At 52.7% G+C, this 17,044-nt stretch overlaps 4 protein-coding genes across 19 annotated transcripts in view; 2 read left to right on the forward strand and 2 right to left on the reverse strand.

Annotated features, from left to right (window-relative positions):
- The window catches only part of PCBP2 (poly(rC) binding protein 2), a 70,656-nt gene that overhangs the window by 39,161 nt on the left and 14,451 nt on the right, over nt 1-17,044 (forward strand). The gene's annotated exons all lie outside the window — the stretch shown is intronic.
- Nucleotides 865-6,052, forward strand: TARBP2 (TARBP2 subunit of RISC loading complex). 4 transcript variants are annotated; one of them, XM_082636423.1, is made up of 9 exons: nt 865-1,121; nt 1,674-1,838; nt 2,658-2,760; nt 3,353-3,445; nt 4,003-4,075; nt 4,296-4,413; nt 4,703-4,830; nt 5,261-5,462; nt 5,619-6,052. In XM_082636423.1, the coding sequence occupies exons 2-9, from the start codon at nt 1,679-1,681 to the stop codon at nt 5,774-5,776; spliced, it is 1,035 nt and encodes a 344-aa protein (XP_082492549.1). In that variant the 5' UTR covers nt 865-1,121; nt 1,674-1,678; the 3' UTR covers nt 5,777-6,052. The 4 variants fall into 4 exon arrangements, with proteins under 4 accessions (XP_082492549.1, XP_082492548.1, XP_082492551.1 ...); XM_082636422.1 differs by having other exon boundaries at nt 868-1,121; nt 1,669-1,838; XM_082636425.1 differs by lacking the exons at nt 865-1,121; nt 2,658-2,760 and having other exon boundaries at nt 1,816-1,838.
- NPFF (neuropeptide FF-amide peptide precursor) lies at nt 6,332-7,188 on the reverse strand. Its single transcript, XM_082637061.1, has 3 exons — nt 6,952-7,188; nt 6,600-6,721; nt 6,332-6,478 (listed from the first exon to the last, which is right to left on the reverse strand). Exons 1-3 carry the CDS (start codon nt 7,048-7,050, stop codon nt 6,385-6,387), a joined length of 315 nt encoding a protein of 104 aa, XP_082493187.1. The 5' UTR covers nt 7,051-7,188; the 3' UTR covers nt 6,332-6,384.
- LOC309812821 (cyclic AMP-dependent transcription factor ATF-7) overlaps nt 10,169-17,044 on the reverse strand; it is a 92,550-nt gene continuing 85,674 nt past the window's right edge. For all 12 annotated transcript variants that reach the window (XM_082637013.1, XM_082637020.1, XM_082637014.1 and 9 more), the window contains one exon: nt 10,169-15,481. In XM_082637013.1, coding sequence (XP_082493139.1) covers nt 15,264-15,481 — 218 coding nt within the window. In that variant the 3' untranslated portion in view covers nt 10,169-15,263. The remainder of the gene's footprint in view (nt 15,482-17,044) is intronic.

Raw genomic sequence — 17,044 nt, forward strand, 5'->3', positions numbered from 1 at the left:
CGGCAAAGGGAATGAGACCACTATGTGCCTTAGTCCTACTAATCCTGTTGTACCACTATAGCCTGATTCTCAGGCACCAGAGGGGGGGTCTCCTGGCGTAGGGGAACCAGCTACAGAAAGGTGTAGGGCCATTCTAAAAAGGCTTTGGAAAAGCGGAAACCGACAGGCTGCAGGGCAGAATTAAGGGGAAGGGAGGTGAAGGACAACCTAGGAAAAAGAAGCAGGTTCTGTGAGACGAAGGCCCGAGAGCCAGGGGCTTAGGCCAAAGGCTGAGCGAGAACTGAGACTGAGATGGGCTAGGATTTACAACTGCCCCGGTGCCCTGAGGGGCAGAGGATAGTGCCCTCCCGCGTCCAGGCAGGGCCCACCCTCCCAGAGTGCACAGTCAGGAACCGACAGCAGCCTTGCACCTGGGCCAATCACAACCTTTTCTCAGAAAGAGGCGGGGTCAAGGGGGTTGACTCTTCCCTTGTCCCCGCCCCTCTAGGTGAAGTAACCAGTCGCAATCCTCCTAGAGCAAGCGAGCGCTGTCGGGAATAACCAATTACGCCGCGAAACTTTTCGTGCACGTTTGACCCTGCCCCTCCAGCTGCGACAAAGATGGCGCGCAAGCTCCTGGGTTCTGTAGTTTTCAAGGGACCCGAAGGCCCCCAGTCTCGAGTTCGCCCTTACCGCCCCGCCCCTAGACGCTTCCACTCTGCTAGTACGCATGCCCAGAGCCCCAGCCCTGAGGCTAGGAGACGCGGAAGGAAGGAGGCGGGGCGATATTAAAAACAAAAAACAAAAAACCACCCTCAGCTCGGGAAGCGACAGTGGATGAGTCCGCTCCTCCCAGAAGGCGGTGCTGCCTGCCTGGGCGAACCACGCGGAGGGTTGTGGGGCGGATAGCTCCCCTCCTGATGGAGACTCTTAGAGTCGGGTGGGCGGGGGACTCCATATCCCAGCATGCTCCGCGGCAGGCCCGACCGGCCGCGACTCGGGGCTTGGCCCCGGCCCTAGCTCGTCGGCGGTGTATTGGGGCGCGTGGAGGCTGCAGTCACGGTGGCGCCCGCGGAGACGGAGGAGGGAATGAGTGAAGAGGAGCAGGGCTCCGGCATTACCTCGGGCTGCGGGCTGCCCAGGTGAGCCGCCTAGTACCGACCCCTGCAGGGCGCATAACTTGGCACGGTGCGGAGGGAGTAGCGTCGCGGCCCCAGCATGCACCTGGCCTGAGGGTTGTTCCCGGCAAGCACTGGGGTAGTGGGCCGTGGTTCCCGGCATGCACCCCGGCAGTGGCCACAGCCTCCAGCTTTAGCTAGTACGGGGTTGGCCCGGTTCCCAGACTGCACTGGGGCGTTGGGCTTTATGCCCCCGACATTCAGTGCATTTGGTGGGTACTGGGGTCCTGGCCTGCACTGTGTCAGGGGACATGCACTTCCAAACTGCACTGGGGTACAGGATCCCTCGCCTTAACTAAGACAAGGAACAGTGCTTTCCCCGCTTGCCCTGGGGCAGTGGACCCTGCTTTCCCAGCCTGCACCTCTACTCCACACTGAACCCAGCCGGTGGCTGCCTAAGGTCCCCTGGACCCTATGTCCCCCATAGTGTGCCTGGGTCTGAAATGGCAGTGCTTGGCCAGGTGGGTGCAGAGAGGGGAGGTGTGATGAGGGTCTGTGCCCCTCCCCCCAGTATAGAGCAAATGCTGGCAGCCAACCCGGGCAAGACCCCGATCAGCCTTCTGCAGGAGTATGGGACCAGAATAGGGAAGACGCCCGTGTACGACCTTCTCAAAGCCGAGGGCCAAGCCCACCAGCCTAATTTCACCTTCCGGGTCACCGTTGGCGACACCAGCTGCACTGGTGAGGAAGGCTTGGGCAGCCTGGCTGGGGTGTGCATTCACAGGGCCCCATTGGCTTTACTGCTTGGAGTCTATTCACAGTCCTTTTCTCCAAGACCAGTGAGGGAAGGAGAGATTTCAGGGGAAAAATCCCTGACTGGATTAGGAGAACAGGTCTGTGAGGAGGTGGGTAGGGCTCGGGAGAATTAGAGGAGCAAGCCGCGCTGCCACAGTGGTCCGGCAGATGGTTGTCATCCTGGAGGAAGAAGTAAGAGGAGATACATCGAAATCTCAGTGCAGCATTTGGGGGAGTGGGTGCCCGCTGTGCTGGACTCTGTTCCAGGTTGCTTAATCAAATTCACACTTACCTTAAACCGTGGTCGAATCCAGTGATGTAGGTGGTAGTATCCTCATGTTGAATATGAGGAAACCGAGGCTCAGAGAGATTCAATGACTGGGGCAAAGTCACATGCCTCGTAGGTGGCAGAGCCAGGTTTTGACTCTAGAGCCTGCACTCTTTCTATTTTTCCAGCCAGCTCTATTTATTGAGAGGAAAGAAAGTGCTTCCCAGAGGAAAGTAAGGCAGAGAAAGAACCTCCAGACAAAGTGTCTGACCTCAGGAGGAGTTCTGCCCGGCATGGCTTGATTTGGGGAACTTGTGGAAAGATAAGGGCCCTTCATTCCAGCAGTTAGCGTTAACACTTCCAGTCTTGGGCAGGGGGAGGTTGGTGAGAGGGGGCTTGATTGACTCCTTCTGGCTGTGAGGAGAGAGGCTGTGGGATGCTGGTTTCTCTTCTGTCCTTCCAGTGACCTCCAGTATCGCCCACACCCCCTCTCTCAGGTCAGGGCCCCAGCAAGAAGGCAGCCAAGCACAAGGCAGCCGAGGTGGCCCTCAAACACCTCAAAGGGGGGAGCATGCTGGAGCCGGCCCTGGAGGACAGCAGGTGAGGGAGGAACAGCCAAGGCATCCTAGAGGCTCTGTCAGGAACCCAGGCCCCTGCACCAGCCCCTCTAACCCGTAGGCTTGGCCTCGTGACACTGAACCACGCTGACTTGACCTCTTCCTGAGAGCTTCCTCTGGAACCCGAGCAGGATGCTTCCAGGGCTCCTGCTATGAAGGATTCTGGGGGGCAATGGCCAGCCCCAGTGAGGGGTTATGGCTGTGGTTTGGGGCCCAGGTTGGGGCCTGGGGAGGGGGAGGGGTGGAGGCTGAGGCTGGAGGGAGCTGTTCCCCAACATACTTCCCCTCTCCGGCAAGATGGCATTCCCTCTTCCACACTCAGGTTGGTGTTTGTTGTTCCCATGGTTCTTGGGTAGGAAGAGACCCTCCTCCCACTTGAAGTCTTTTTGATCAAGTGTTTGGCAGCAAAAGATCTCAGGAGGAACTGGTGGTTGAGCTTCCCTGAGTTTTTGTCTCTAGTGGGAAGAGATTTTCTTAGGGGATGGGCAGGTCAGGAGGACCTGGGTCCCATACCCTTTATTCCCCACCCCCACCCCACGTGGGTGTGAATCAAAGGCCCCCTTCCCCTCGGGAAGTTCTTTTTCTCCCCTAGACTCTTCACTGCCTGAGGACGTGCCGGTTTTTACAGCAGCAGCTGCTACTCCTGTTCCATCTGCTGTCCCAGCCAGGTATCTTGTGTTTCCTGACTGCCTGAGGGGGGCGGGAAGGGGTCCTGGCTCCTGGCCCCTAGCCCTTGGACCCAGGCTGGTCAGGCATGAGGAAGTCTGAGTGTAAACAGAGGATGGAATAGTTGGGGACCAGAGTTTGAAGAATTTGCACCAGCTGGTAAGCTCTTGAGATGGGAGGTAACTTACAATTTTTCAGTAGCCACATGGTTGATGTTAAAGGTCTTGCAGGCCCCATTTTCTTCTGAGTTGGCCACGTGACGGCCTGTGTTTGAGTCCCATCAGGTGCTTCTGGGGACTGGATATACACCCCTCTCCACTATCTTGGCGAGGTGATGGTCAAGTGTTCCAGAAAATCGAAATGGGCCTGGGAGCTGGAGGAGACCTTGCTAGGGTGGGAGGGGCAAGAGAGCGGGCTTGACGTTTGGAGAGACAGCTGCCTGCCTGGCGGGGAGTAGGGAGGTGGCAGTGGGGGAAACCAGAGCAGGGCTTAGGACTCATGGGCAGCCGCCGAAGGAGCCAGCCCCCTCAGCTTTGGCCCTGGGCCCTTTTCCCTTCAGGAGCCCCCCCATGGAGGTGCAGCCCCCTGTCTCCCCTCAGCAGTCTGAGTGCAACCCCGTTGGTGCTTTGCAGGTGTGTCCCCATCCTCATTTCCCATGCATGCCTGTCTTCCCTTGTACCAGGGGTCATGGGGGGAAGCTGATGTGGGGCTGTCACCTTGTTCTGAGGGCTTCTCCCAGCCCTCCTTTATTCCTTCTTTCACTCCGAGTCTGAGGCTTCCAGGGTGGGAGGGGGAGAGGATGTGAGGACTCTTTTCTCACTGTTTTGTGCACCCTTGTTTCTCCCTTCCAAGGAGCTGGTGGTGCAGAAAGGCTGGCGGCTGCCTGAGTACACAGTGACCCAGGAGTCTGGGCCAGCCCACCGCAAAGAGTTTACCATGACCTGCCGGGTGGAGCGTTTCATTGAGATTGGTAACTGGGCGGAGGGGAGTTCCTGTAGCAGCTACTGTCCGTCCCCCAGCACCCCAGTCGCAGCCCCAGGCAGCTCCCAGCCTCTCTCTGCTTTCCTGGCGGAGACCCCCAGCTTGGCTCCTCCTCCTACCTTTTTCCTTGCACCCTGTCCTGCCCTCCTCTTTTGGCTGGCTAGGTTCTCAGATGCATGGCAGGTCCTGAGCTCCTCTTTTCAACTGACATCCCCTGAGTGGGTGGAAGCACTGGGTCTATTGGGAACCATAATCCAGCAACCCTCTCCCCCTTGCAGGCAGTGGCACTTCCAAAAAGCTGGCAAAGCGTAATGCAGCGGCCAAAATGCTGCTTCGAGTGCACACGGTGCCTCTGGACGCCCGGGAGGGGAATGAGGCTGAGCCTGATGATGACCACTTTTCCATTGTGAGTGCCTTGTGGGCCAGGCCCCGTGCTCCATCCTCCATGCCAGGGCAGGGCGCTGGGGACTCAGGTCTGTGACTTGGAAGTGAGCCTCTCTGGGTCCCAGGGCTGCTTCTGCCCTTTTTCCTACCAGACCCAGGGTTTCTTGGGCCCCCTCTCAGCCTCAGCTGTAGGCCTGCATGGTGAGTGCGTTGGGGGAGGGAGCTGGCCCAGGGCAGGGGCCCTGTAGGTTTCTGTTACTGGAATGAGGGAGGCTGCCTGGCCATCTGGTCCACGGTCTAATAGTTAGAGGTGGCCACACAGGGATTGACTGGGGAAGGCAATGGGAGGAAGCGTTCTTTGGGCTTTTCTCTCCTTGGACATAGGATGTCTGTTAAATGCTTGGGTCTCAGAGTCCCTGGCTGCATCCTTCTTCCTGTCCCCATCTTGTCAGGGTGTGGGCTCCCGTCTAGATGGACTTCGGAACCGGGGCCCAGGCTGCACCTGGGACTCTCTGCGAAATTCGGTGGGAGAGAAGATCCTGTCCCTCCGCAGCTGTTCCGCGGGCTCCTTGGGCGCTCTGGGCCCTGCTTGCTGCAGTGTCCTCAGTGAGCTCTCTGAGGAGCAGGCCTTCCATGTCAGCTACCTGGATATTGGTATGGCTACTGGGGGGCCGGGGGATGGTGGGACTGGACCAGAGCAAGTATGGATGGGAGTAAGGGTTCGGGAGGGCATGGCGATGACATGGACACCCCCTTCCCGGTGCTGCCTTCCTGCCTAGCACTGCCTCCCTCTTCTCTCTTGGTCTGCAGAGGAGTTGAGCCTCAGTGGGCTCTGCCAGTGCCTGGTGGAGCTGTCCACACAGCCGGCCACCGTGTGTCACGGCTCTGCAACTACCAGGGAGGCAGCCCGAGGCGAGGCTGCGCGCCGTGCCCTGCAGTACCTCAAGATCATGGCGGGCAGCAAATAAAGCCCCGGCTGGACTCGTGGACATTCGTCCTTTGCTCCCTGCTCTTCCTGCCCCCGGCCCATGCATCTGCCCAGCTCTGGTACCCCCTGGAGGTGCCACCTCTACCTCTGACACAGACTGCCTGCCTGCAGGCTGAGGAGGGCACAGGGCCAGGAACCAGGGGCCTCAGCTGGCCCAGGTTCTGTCCTCATGTAACTGGTAATGACGAAGGGGAATGACATCGGGGGCTCTCCAGTGAGAGCCTCAAATAAACGTGCTGCTTTTTGGATTCTTAAACCCTGCTCTGTTTCCCTGAGTAGTCGGTGGCAGAGGTTAGCACCAGGTCACTTCCCCTGGGGTGCCTCCCCACTTTGCTCCCCACAGGTCCCCGTGTTTGCCTTTCTGGTGGCAGGAGTTTGGGTGCACTGACCTCTGGGAACTCCATCGCCTGTCCCTGGAGAGCTTGGTTTGGCAGAGATGGGGGCTGTGGTTCTTGGGACTCCCTCCTGGCCCTCTGTCTCATACAGACAGACACGCACACTGATGCAGAAGCCAGACAGCTTTATTTGGGGGGGACACATGGCACTTTTGGGTGTGGGCCTTGCACGCAAACATCAAAGGATGGCATGTCACTTCTTCCCAAAGCGCCGAGGGGCAGTCAGGCTCCAGAATGGGGAGCTCAGCCCTTCGTTGCTCCAGGAGCCCCAGGTGTTTCTGCCAGACCTTAGGAGAGATCCATCCTCAGCTGTAGGCCCTTCCAGTGCCCCCCCGCCCCGCCTTCCCTGCTGCCCTCCCGCTCTTCTCACTCTGGCCCTTGCCTTGCCCATGTCCCTCTTAGACTTACCTCTGGGGCTGAAACAGGAAGGCTGGACTCCGGCTGGGTCTCTGCATGGCCTGGAGCAGGGAGCGCAAGAGTGCCCCGGGGGTCTGGGCATCCTCTGGTGGGCGGGCTCCACTGTCTTCCTCCTGTGGTACAGGGGCATCCGGGAAGGAAGATGGGCTAAGGCCTTGGGCATTTAGGTCACGAGGGGAAGGGAGTGGCTCCCGGGGGCAAGTTGTAGGAGGCTAAGAAGTCATTTTCTCAAATGTGAGGACCCAGTGACCCTGGCAGCCAGAGAGAGTACTTGAACCTGGAGTACAGTTCTCAAGCTGAGGTACAGGAAAATGGTGACAAGGCGGCGCGCATGCTGACTTACCGTGAAGCTCTGGTCTCCTTCATCCCGGCCCCCTGGTCCTTCAGCGCGGCCCCAGTCTGTTACTAACGGCAGCAGCACTGCTGCCCGTCTGGAGTCCATGCTGCCATCTGCCTGCCTTTGGCCACACCCGCCTCTTAATACCTGCTGTCCCCCTGTTCCTCACCCCCGACAGCAGCCTGAGGGGGAATCTAGAGCAGGCAGTGGAAATGCACGGCTCCATTAAGAGCTGTCTGGGACCCCCCCGCCCCCGCTTTCCTCTGGCCCCCGTGGGACTTCCTGCTCTCAGCCTCCAGCCCCAGCCCCTAAGCCTGGAGTTATAGACTTTATTAGATGCATAAATCCTGTCTCCAGAGCTCAAGAAGCATCATTAATTGCAGATGCTTTGTCAGAGCCAGGCCCTGGGGGACCTTCAAGAACTCCCAATCCCTCAACAGGTTGGAGAGCAACAACTGATCACCTCCTCTTTCCTAACTTGTAGAATAAAAGCACAGAGACAGTCCTGTCCGGCTAGGCATTATGTCCTGGGAAGGAAGGAGGGAGGAGCCAGGGTCAGAGTCAGCCAGGATGACCCAGTCTGGTGAGTGGAGAGGCTGCAGGAAGGGCCACGCAGCCCGTTCACGGCCATGTGTACGTGCCTGCTGGAGGGTCAAGGATGGAATCACTGCTCTGAGATTTGCCTGTGGATAGAAAAGTGAGACACAGGAGACTAAAAGGTCTCAGAGCCCCGGAGCGTGGAGAGTGCTTCCGATGTCTGTAGACAGACCCCCGCTTCACTCGCGCTGTCCAGGGCCTGCCGCACCTCAGCCCGGGGAGCAGCGCCCTGCAGCTGAAGCACTGCTGCCGCCCGGTGGTCACAGCTCTGCATCGCCAGGCCCGGCCATTTCCTCTTTCTGGAACAGTGTTGAAGGGTAGGGTGGCTGGAGGTCCTAAGGCCCTGACCCCGCCGAGTCCCAGAAAGGTGGGGGCAGGATACTGGGGTGTCCACCTCCCTCTAGTCACTCCAGCCTCTGCCTGGCTCTGGCTCTGACCTACTGGGGCAGGTGCCTAGAATGCCACCTTAGGAAAAATCAGTCACTGCCTCTCAGGAAGCGTTCCTTCAAAGTCATCTGGTACAGTTTCCCTTCTGATCCTAGAGTCCCTTCCTCAGCAGTCCCACCGGTGTGGTTCCTGATGCTGGAGAGGTGCTATGACATAAAGGGCCTGTGAATCAGACTTGGGCAAGATGCTTAGCTCTCTGTAAGAAGTTTCTTCACCTAAAACATGGCAACGTTAAAAGGAACCACTTCCTACGGTGAGCATTATTTGAGATACTTTTTGTAACCCACGCAGCACAGGACCTGGCATAGAGCAGGCTTCCTCACGATGTTAGCTGTGATTATCCTGGGTCCTGGGGAACTTGCCATCTCCTCAGACAGTCCAGACAGAATCATCCTTGCAAGGAGCTGGCTTTCATGCCCCTGTGGCCTCCACCAGGGGTCCTGGTTTCCCTCACTCTCAGAGAACACCTCTCATCGTTCATGTTACAAGCCTTTCCCATGTTTGAGGACACGTTTCATTCTTCCTTCCTTCTTTCTTTCGTCTTTCTTTGTTCAAGGGGAAGCATTCCCCCTTCTTTAAAGCGAGGCATCTAGAAACCAACTTATACTTAGGATAGGTAGATTACATCAGGTTTTGATACTCACTTCTATCAGTGCAGCCTAAGCTAGAGTGAACCTTTTTGTAAGCTTTGTCTCACCACTGGTCCCAAGCACAGGACGTGACATTCATCATCATTACATCTTGTAGTTTCACCACTTCTTAAATAGGAGCATCAAGTCCATGAGGAGATGGTTCTTCTGTGGGAAACGGATCCTGCGCCATATCGAGGTCCTTGTCCATTCTTATCTGACCAAGTTCAGAGGAACACGGTGTGAGGGTAGGTGGGGCGCTGCAGAGCGGTTCCAGGGTCAGAGCTGTTTTAATCCAGCTCTTGTACTTCGCTGTGTGCCTTGGGCAAGCGTCTCAAGTTAAACCTCGGGGCATCATCAGTATCATGCAGAAACTGCTCCTGTTATCAAGAGGTTTTGTGAACAGTAAATAACTTGATGAATGCAAAGCATCTAGCACTCCACCTAGCACATAGCAGGCACACAATAAATGTTTACCCTCTGTTATTTCTCTGATCGCCAGTTACAAGTGGATCTGAGCTGAGGCTGCATTCAGAAAGGGGCTGGTCTAGCTGCTTCCTGTGTCCTGGATGGAGGTGATGGGTCTCTCCTTTGGCTAGAAGTTGGAATGGGTTAATTCTTTTAACTTGGGAAACTGTCCTCCCTTCAGTCTCATCCCCACCTCCCAAACCTCTCAATCTTGGTTTTGGTATTTGGCTTTCAGCAACTTCCTTTACTGTTCTCTGGACTCCCACGTGCTCCTGACCACAGTGAAGACCACCACTGCCTTTCCCACTCCCCAGAGGAGACTGGAGCTCCCTGTCTGTGTCAGTTATACCAAACACCAGCCACAAACAGCATGTAAATCTCCTCTCTCCTATTGGAAACCCCTCAGAGGTACCTGGCTATCTCCTGGTCAAGTTCTTTAGCCTGGTCACCCTCCTCACTTGTGGTATTAAGGAATACACAGGTGCAAGAAATTAGTAGTGACTGCCCCACACCCCCCCACAGTTCCTGAGCACTACCTGTTTTTCTTGTAAACTATCTTGCCTATTTCTAAATAAACTCCACCTCTCATTTCCAGACTCCCCTCTTCCCCACACACATGAAACTCATAGAATCATAGAGCACTTCTCCTTCTGTCTGTGTCTAAGTGCACTCCCCAGGAAGGCTGGAAACTTCTTGAGGGTAGGGCTTATTATTTTTTAATTGTGGGGGTGGGGGACATAACACTGAAAGGTTAAGAGGCCACTTGCCTTCCACCACCCTCCGAGCCCCATCCACGCAAAGCACACAAATTCTCTAGTGAGGGCTCCCATGATGCCAAGGGCCCTTGTCCCTAAGGGCAGTGCACAGATCTGAGCCTTCTGTTGTGTTACGTAATTTATACAAACCACCCACCTCCCCTAGGCTGTGTCTTCCCCTGCAGAAAGAGGAGGGATAAGAATGCCAGCTGTTTCTGTCCTAAGAAATGGGAGAGTGAAGATCGCAGACATGAAAGCCCAATGAATTCCCAGAATGGACAATGGGACTTGTAGGTCAGAGTACTGAAACATCAGACAGAACAGTGCTTCTCTTGATAGTTTAATGTTATATTTGCAGCATAAATAAGGCACAATATATGTCAGGGCAAGGGAGGGGGAGAAGGTATGGCTGGGGATAACTGCTATGTGGCAAGGGGGAAGGAGGAGGGACGGTCAGGGAGAATAGAGCGAAGCCTCTGCCTCAGCCCCGTCCCAGGAGACTGTGAGAGCCTGCTCACAGGGATCATGCTGAAGTGCGTGGAGGGGAAAGGGAGAAGACAATTTCATAACAAAACAGCCTGTAGCACTGCATCCTCCCACCTGTCAAAAGTCCACCACTGGGGACTGGGGAAACCCAGACCCAGAGTCAAGTTCCTTGATGACATGGAGAGGTGTTGCTACATGTCAAGATATGCAGATGAACAGAGATAAAACCATAGGTACACACAGCTTTTCAACAGATACCATGTCAGGAGGCTGTAGCCTCCACTGTTGGGGCTGAAGGCTCATCTCCCTGCCTGAAAGGTGTGTGTTGGGGGTGGGGTGAGTGGGAGAACAGGACAGCCGGTCCTTCCTGTAACAAAGAACATGGAGTGACCAGTCTGCAAGGGAATATGGGACAACTCCTGTCCAGACCCACGCAGGACAGGTTTTAGGAGTAAGCAGAGGAAGACAAACCTAGATTCTGAGATGAGTGACATTGTTGTTGTTTTAATGGGAGTGGAGGGAGGGACTGGCGGAAATGGAAAAACATGCTAGTGCTAAGGCAGAGGATGGTACTTAAAATATCCTTGACACCCTGTAAGAATTTCCCAGCTTGCCCCTAAGGCAATGGTTCTCAAACTTTAGTGTGTGTTAGAATCACTCTGAGTGCTTGTTAGAGCCCATCCCCAGAGTTTCTGATTCAGTATGTCTGGGATGGGGCCTGAATGTGCATTTCTAACAAGTTCCCAGATGATGGTCCTGCTGGTCCTGGACTACATTCTGAGAACCACTGCCCTAAGGGAAAGTCAATGAAACTAGTGCTCAAAGCCATTTCTTGCAGCTAAATCCTCACTCACCAGTAGTTAATGCTGATGAGATAGCTCTGTGCTACCAGCCCCCATTAAAAAGAGAAACCCTAGCAGCTACAATACAAACCTGCATCTACAAAGGATGTAAGCTGCCTTAAGCTGCCCTACTCTCCCCAGCCTTTTCTCATTCCAGGGAAGAACTTTACCCCAAAGAGACACGAATGAACTGGTATGGAGGGTGGGAATGTTGGCTAGCAACCACCTACACTCATCCCCGCTGGGTCACCACCCTGGGATGGTGAGGATTTATGTCTGTGTGCACCTGCATGTGTGCAAACAGAAACAGAGATCAGTCTGTACTATGAAGGGAATGATTAGGGTTGTGGGAGGCTGAAGTAGGATGGGGGGCCTCTAATCTGCCTTAGGATCCTCACCTGTCCTGCTGTTCCCTCCGCCCCAGTCAAACAAAAGTCTAAAGAAAGCAGAAAGAGCATATCAACAAAGGCATATGTGATATAGCTAGGAGGACTGGATTCTAAACAGACTGGTTATGACATTAAAAAAAAAGTGTACATTTCCTTCCTGTGTATACAATGTACAATATTAATGAAAAATAATGATTTGGGGATGGGAAGGAAAGAAAAGGGAGCTTTGTGGGGAAGGGCTGTCTTAGGGCTAGCACCTTTAAAGGAGCCTCTCAGTGTGAGCAAACAGGGGGGACTTAGGAACCAGAGGAGGAATATTTTGGTGTCTGCTTGGTGGTTCAGGCTATAGATGGGGCGTGGTTAGGGTTAAGCACCCTGTCTACCAGGATGAGCGGTGCTGGAGGGCAGTAAGTCAGCAAAGGAACTGGAACAACAGAACAGGCACAGGGAAGGCAGCAAAATGAGGTTCAATTAGGCCATCTCCTCTTTTACTGCCACCGAGAGTGTATATAGTCCAGGACTTGGGGCCAAGGAGAGGAACAGAGGCCGAAGGAAGCCAGCTTTGGGTGTACGGCCAACAGGGAAAGATGAAGTAAAGGAGGCTGTACTCTTTCTAGTCCTTCTAATAGCGTGGGAGGCTCTCTCAGACTTTTCAACTCTAAGCAAGCTTTAAGACAATGGGGCATTAAGTCTGTGGACCAGAAGACCTGGTTCTGGCCCCTTTCTCTATGGCCTTGGGTCTCTAGCTGCTGTGTCCTTGGAGTGAAGTGGGAGGCCTGAGTCTTGTGTTCACTTAGAAGAGTCCTAAGGCATCCGCATTCCCAGTCCCTTTTAGAAAGTGTCTTCCCTTAGGCCCCTAGAAAGGCCATGTTCCTTAAAAAGAGCTAAGTGACACCCTCCATGATGTTCTGGTCCAAAGGAGTCTGGAGGGCAAGGGGCAGGGGAGAGTGGCCACACGGCTGGCTGCAGTAACAAGGTAAATGTCATTCCCCGTGACTGCAGGAGAGACTTCAGGGCAAGCAATCGCTCTGCCTTCTAAGTGAGACTAAGGACCAATTAAGGAGCTGTCTGGGGTCGGGGAGGTCCTGTCGTGTTCCTTCCTCATTTCACTGCTGCTTTACTACTAAGGTTCTGCCAATGCCTCTCGGTTAGGTCCCCAATGCTAACTTCCCACTGATGAAAATGAAATAAGGACTCAGGAGAATTAGACATGGGGATTAAGAAACGAAATAAGACCCTCTACATAAATTAGCCATCCTACACGGGGACAGACTGGCAGGACTCAAACTTCCTCCAAGGCCAAGCAGTGAGGCAGGGCATGTGTGCAGCGACAAACTGATTCTTAACTCGAAAAACACATGACTGAAGGGGGAAGAAAAACAGTCAAGGGTCTTACGAAGGCTCCTTAGGAGCCATAAACGCAGTCAAGCTTTAGGGCAAGGCTACAAGTGGGAAATAAAGATAATAAAAAATGAAGCACAACTAAGGCAGGAGAAAATCCCAGGGAGCAGCCATCTAAAGGAAAAGTCCTGAGCACAAGTTATGGCTGTGAAGTTTAAAGGCAAGTGGAGTCCCTGGAGGTGGTAACCTGCATCCTGACCATCTGCCGTGCCATTTGCTAGTCTGAGTCACCTCAGGGGCTGTTCCTGTTGGGTCCTGGGTGGAGGAGGATGAGAAAACCATGTTTTCTCTCCTTTCTCTTCACCAGGTGTGGCTTCTTCAACACCAGCTCTGAAAAGCAGGAGGGGAAATTAAAAACAAATGCAGTAGAACATGTCCTCTGACTGGCTCACCAATTTATCAGTCTGAGGAGATGGGAATCTTGTAGCTTAGAACATTTCCTCATTCCTCTATGATAGCCAATTTTGGAAGATTAAATAAGAAAGGAAGCTGGCAGTTACTCTGTATGCATGTATAAGACGGAGGTAGGAGAGAGAGAGAAAAGGACATTATTGGCTTGGGCAGATGGCAGAAAGTGGCTCTGGGACAATTGGAAGGGCTTCATACTGAAGGGCTATTAAAGCTGACCTATCTATCCACAGGCCTCTGGCTTTGGACTGCTTCCTATGGCCTTGGTAGAAATTGCATAGTTCAGAGCCAAAGGAAGATGAGGAGTCTGAATGGGGAAGAAAGAGGGACAAAAGGGATGAATTTCCCCCCTGCAACACAACTTTTCAAAGTAAGAATGGCTGAGAGCAACAGTCACCTATTTCCCAGGCAGGTCAGACTCTTCAACAAGCAGGGCTCTTCTGCTGACATCAGTGCTCCACCTCCCCTTCCCGTGCCTCCCCCCATCCTAACTTATACTCAAGAAAACCCACTCAGGACCTCGGCTATGATGCTTCAGGGTCCTGGGGCGTAGACTATGGAGAAGCCTTGCATCCAGGGGGCAGAGAGAAGAAAAGAGCTAAAGAAACGCTACAGAACCAGAGAGACCTAGTGGCTAGGCTCGGAGCCTAGTGAAAGAGAGCGAAGGTAGATCCAGTGAGGACCAGTTGTGAATATCAGACCCTCACTCAGAAAAGAAGACAGATGTGTGAGACTGAGAGATGGGGGGAGAGGGGAGGTGAGGGAGCACAAGAATCCCTTACATGACAGCTTCCAGAGGGCTGCATCAGAACTAATTATAGAAGAGAGCCAGAGGCAGGAATGCAGGCAGGGGGACGAAGAGGGAGAGGCAGGAGTGGAAAGATGACCAAAAGCAATATGTACGCTTTGGCTAGTAAACTCTTGTAAAACATAAAAGAATCAATCTAGTAACTTGATGGAACAAGCTTTAAACTACATTGTTCCTGCCTGTCCTGATGAGAACTGAAGGAGGATGGAGTGGGGGATGGGAAGGGAACCAGCCAGTCAGATCCTGGGCTCTTTCCCTTTTCACTACCAAGCAGTATCTAATAAGGCCACAAGATGAGGTTGCCAAGGCTTAGTGGGTGGTGGAAAAGACCCCACCACTAGACTGGGAAAACTCAAGACATAAAATGAGGTACCCAAATAGCTCTGGAAATAAATGAGAAAGGACTAGACCGTTTGAGGTTTCATTTCTCTGTTTTTGTTTTGGTGGCAAGTAGGGAGAAGGACTAAAGTTTATGGAAGAGCTGGGAAATACTGCTACTTCATACATCAAAGGTAACCTTACATTCTCCATAAGTGAATGCTTTAACTAGAATTTACGGAGGGGGAAAAAGGGATAAATAAGCAGCTACTGGGAGACAAAGTCCTGAGTCCATGGGGTGGCTAGGGATGGGTCAGCCATTGATATGCCATCAACTCTAGCCTCCCTCTATCTAGTAGGAAGTGGCATGCTGCTAAGAACGAAGAAGGTAAGAGCCATGGCTTGGTGGAAAGAGAGGGAGCTGAGAAACCAAAACCTAGAAGGACAAGGGTTAGTGTTAAAAGAGACAGGTACACGTGCATGGGCAGGGGTGATTGTTCGGACCATCGGGAAAGGCCTTTGGCTGTGGGTACATCAGAAACGTCCCCCTTGGGGTCTGATCTATGTGGCTCTGGGGCTTGGAGGCTCCTAGTACAGGCGTCAACGTAAATGACCATGTGAGAAAAGCCCCACATCTGACCATTACTCACAACACACAATTTCCCCCCCATATTGCCATGTCCAAGGCAGATGGGAGAGGATAAGATGACATCTCTCTTGGCTCTTGGGCGGGCGAGCTCTGGCTGGGGACCTCTCCACCAGGGGAGGCATCATCTGCCCGCAGACTGAGACTGTGGGGTCATGATCACATGCGACTGTATGGGCATGCTCAGTTCTGTCCTTTGGCTGGCCATCTGAGTGAGGACTGAGGTGGCCACAGCTTCAGCTGCAGAGCGAACGCTGAGGCCATTGCTCGGGGCTGTTGCTGAGCTGTGCTGAATCACAGGGGCTGGAGAACCCGTTGGCTCTGAGCTTTCCTTGGGGCTTTCTGCCAGGAAGGAGGGCAAAAAGCAGAGAGCAAGTGGTTAGAAAACAGAATGGGGAAATAGGCAGAACTACCTTTTGCCATAATTCTAAAGGAGCCCAAAGGAAAATGAAGCCCATGTTTTTAGGGGGGAAAACTTCCCAGAATCTTGGCTTCTAAGCCATAAATGGGCTAGGAAACTGGAAGTTGTGAGAAGAGAAGCAAGCTAGGCCAAAATTAACCCATCTATCCCCACAGAGCAAACCCCCAACATGTTAATTACACTGCCTGGCTTCTAGGTCTCTGCACAGTTCATTACCCCTATTGGGACACACTTCCTCTTATTCATGTCTTTAAAGGTGATTTAAAATAGATCTCTTTTTAGCTATCCTCTCTTGTTAACGCTCACAACATTGCAATCATTCTATTATTTTTAATATTCCTTTAGCATGTAGTTGCACCACAGGTAAACCTGATAAATATCAAGCTACAATCAAATGATGTTATGAATGACCAGTCCTTGGCCAAGGTTCAGTTAACACAACCAGCTACAAAGAGGTCTGTCAGACCCTCCTGACTATTAACTAGCTATAGGCATTAACGATTTAACACATTTACTTTGAGCTACACCACTCCACCTAAAGTGACAGTAACTTTTATTACTAAACACAAATGTCTGAGCTGCATACAAAGGTAACTGCATGTTGCTTAACAGTCACGGAGTTTCACTGAACATCAGACAGCCTCTCTGGCTATTTAAACAGAGATGCGTAGAATAAGGGCAAAATTTCAATAGTTGGTTGTATTTCTGACCTCCTGATAAATGCCTGAGTCTTCTTTCAGGATTCAAATACTACCTCCTCTGTGAAGCCTTCTTTGTTACGCTCAGGAAATTAGCTATTTCATCGTTGGTGCTTTCAGAGCATACATTCATTTATTCATCAAATATTTACTGAGTATTGCCCGTGTGCCAGGCATTAGGGTATATAAAGAATAGACAGGCTCCTTGTCCTCAGGAAGTTCCCAGTCTAGGGGCTCTTTGGGCTATCTGTGCTTACCTTACCCATGGGTTGACATGTTTATCTCCTCATAACCCTATGAGTCTCTCAGAGATAGGAGAGTGTCTCGTTTGTCTTATGTCAGGTAACTACCACTATGTCCATACCACACAGTAGGAACTAAATACATCTTTGCTGTAACAAATAAGTAATTTCAAAGACTGACTATCTGTCAGAGTTCTTGTAGGGACTGAATAGAAACCTTACTGTGTATAGACTTCATACTGATAAATACTCAGTCCTTGTCATCCTTAGCCCATCAAAAGGATTGAAATAGTTGATCACTAAACTTCTTGAAACACTTTCTTATCCTGGCTTACAGAACACCACACTCAGCTACTCAGCTGGTTTTCCTCCTACCTGCTTGGCTACTCATTCTCAGTCTCTCTTGTGGGTCCTTTCTCATCTCTCTGACCTCTAAATATTGGAGTACCCAGGGCTCAGTCCTGGAACTTCTCTTTTTCTACCTATGTGCTCTCTTTGACAATAACATTTCATCCAGTTTCATGGCTTTAAAAACTATCCATAT

The sequence above is a fragment of the Mesoplodon mirus genome, assembly GCF_964341445.2.
Source record: "Mesoplodon mirus genome assembly, chromosome: 11".
Taxonomy (NCBI): domain Eukaryota; kingdom Metazoa; phylum Chordata; class Mammalia; order Artiodactyla; family Ziphiidae; genus Mesoplodon; species Mesoplodon mirus.

What these genes read in the sequence shown, in the direction of transcription:
- TARBP2 (XM_082636422.1), top strand. Translation starts at nt 1,069, where the DNA reads ATGAGTGAAGAGGAGCAGGGCTCCGGCATTACCTCGGGCTGCGGGCTG. An exon ending in ATGATGACCACTTTTCCATT is followed by an intron (nt 4,831 to 5,260) that starts GTGAGTGCCTTG and finishes CCATCTTGTCAG; the next exon opens with GGTGTGGGCTCCCGTCTAGA. An exon ending in TGTCAGCTACCTGGATATTG is followed by an intron (nt 5,463 to 5,618) that starts GTATGGCTACTG and finishes CTTGGTCTGCAG; the next exon opens with AGGAGTTGAGCCTCAGTGGG.
- NPFF (XM_082637061.1), bottom strand. Translation starts at nt 7,050, where the DNA reads ATGGACTCCAGACGGGCAGCAGTGCTGCTGCCGTTAGTAACAGACTGG. An exon ending in AAGGAGACCAGAGCTTCACG is followed by an intron (nt 6,722 to 6,951) that starts GTAAGTCAGCAT and finishes CCTGTACCACAG; the next exon opens with GAGGAAGACAGTGGAGCCCG. An exon ending in TTCCTGTTTCAGCCCCAGAG is followed by an intron (nt 6,479 to 6,599) that starts GTAAGTCTAAGA and finishes ATCTCTCCTAAG; the next exon opens with GTCTGGCAGAAACACCTGGG.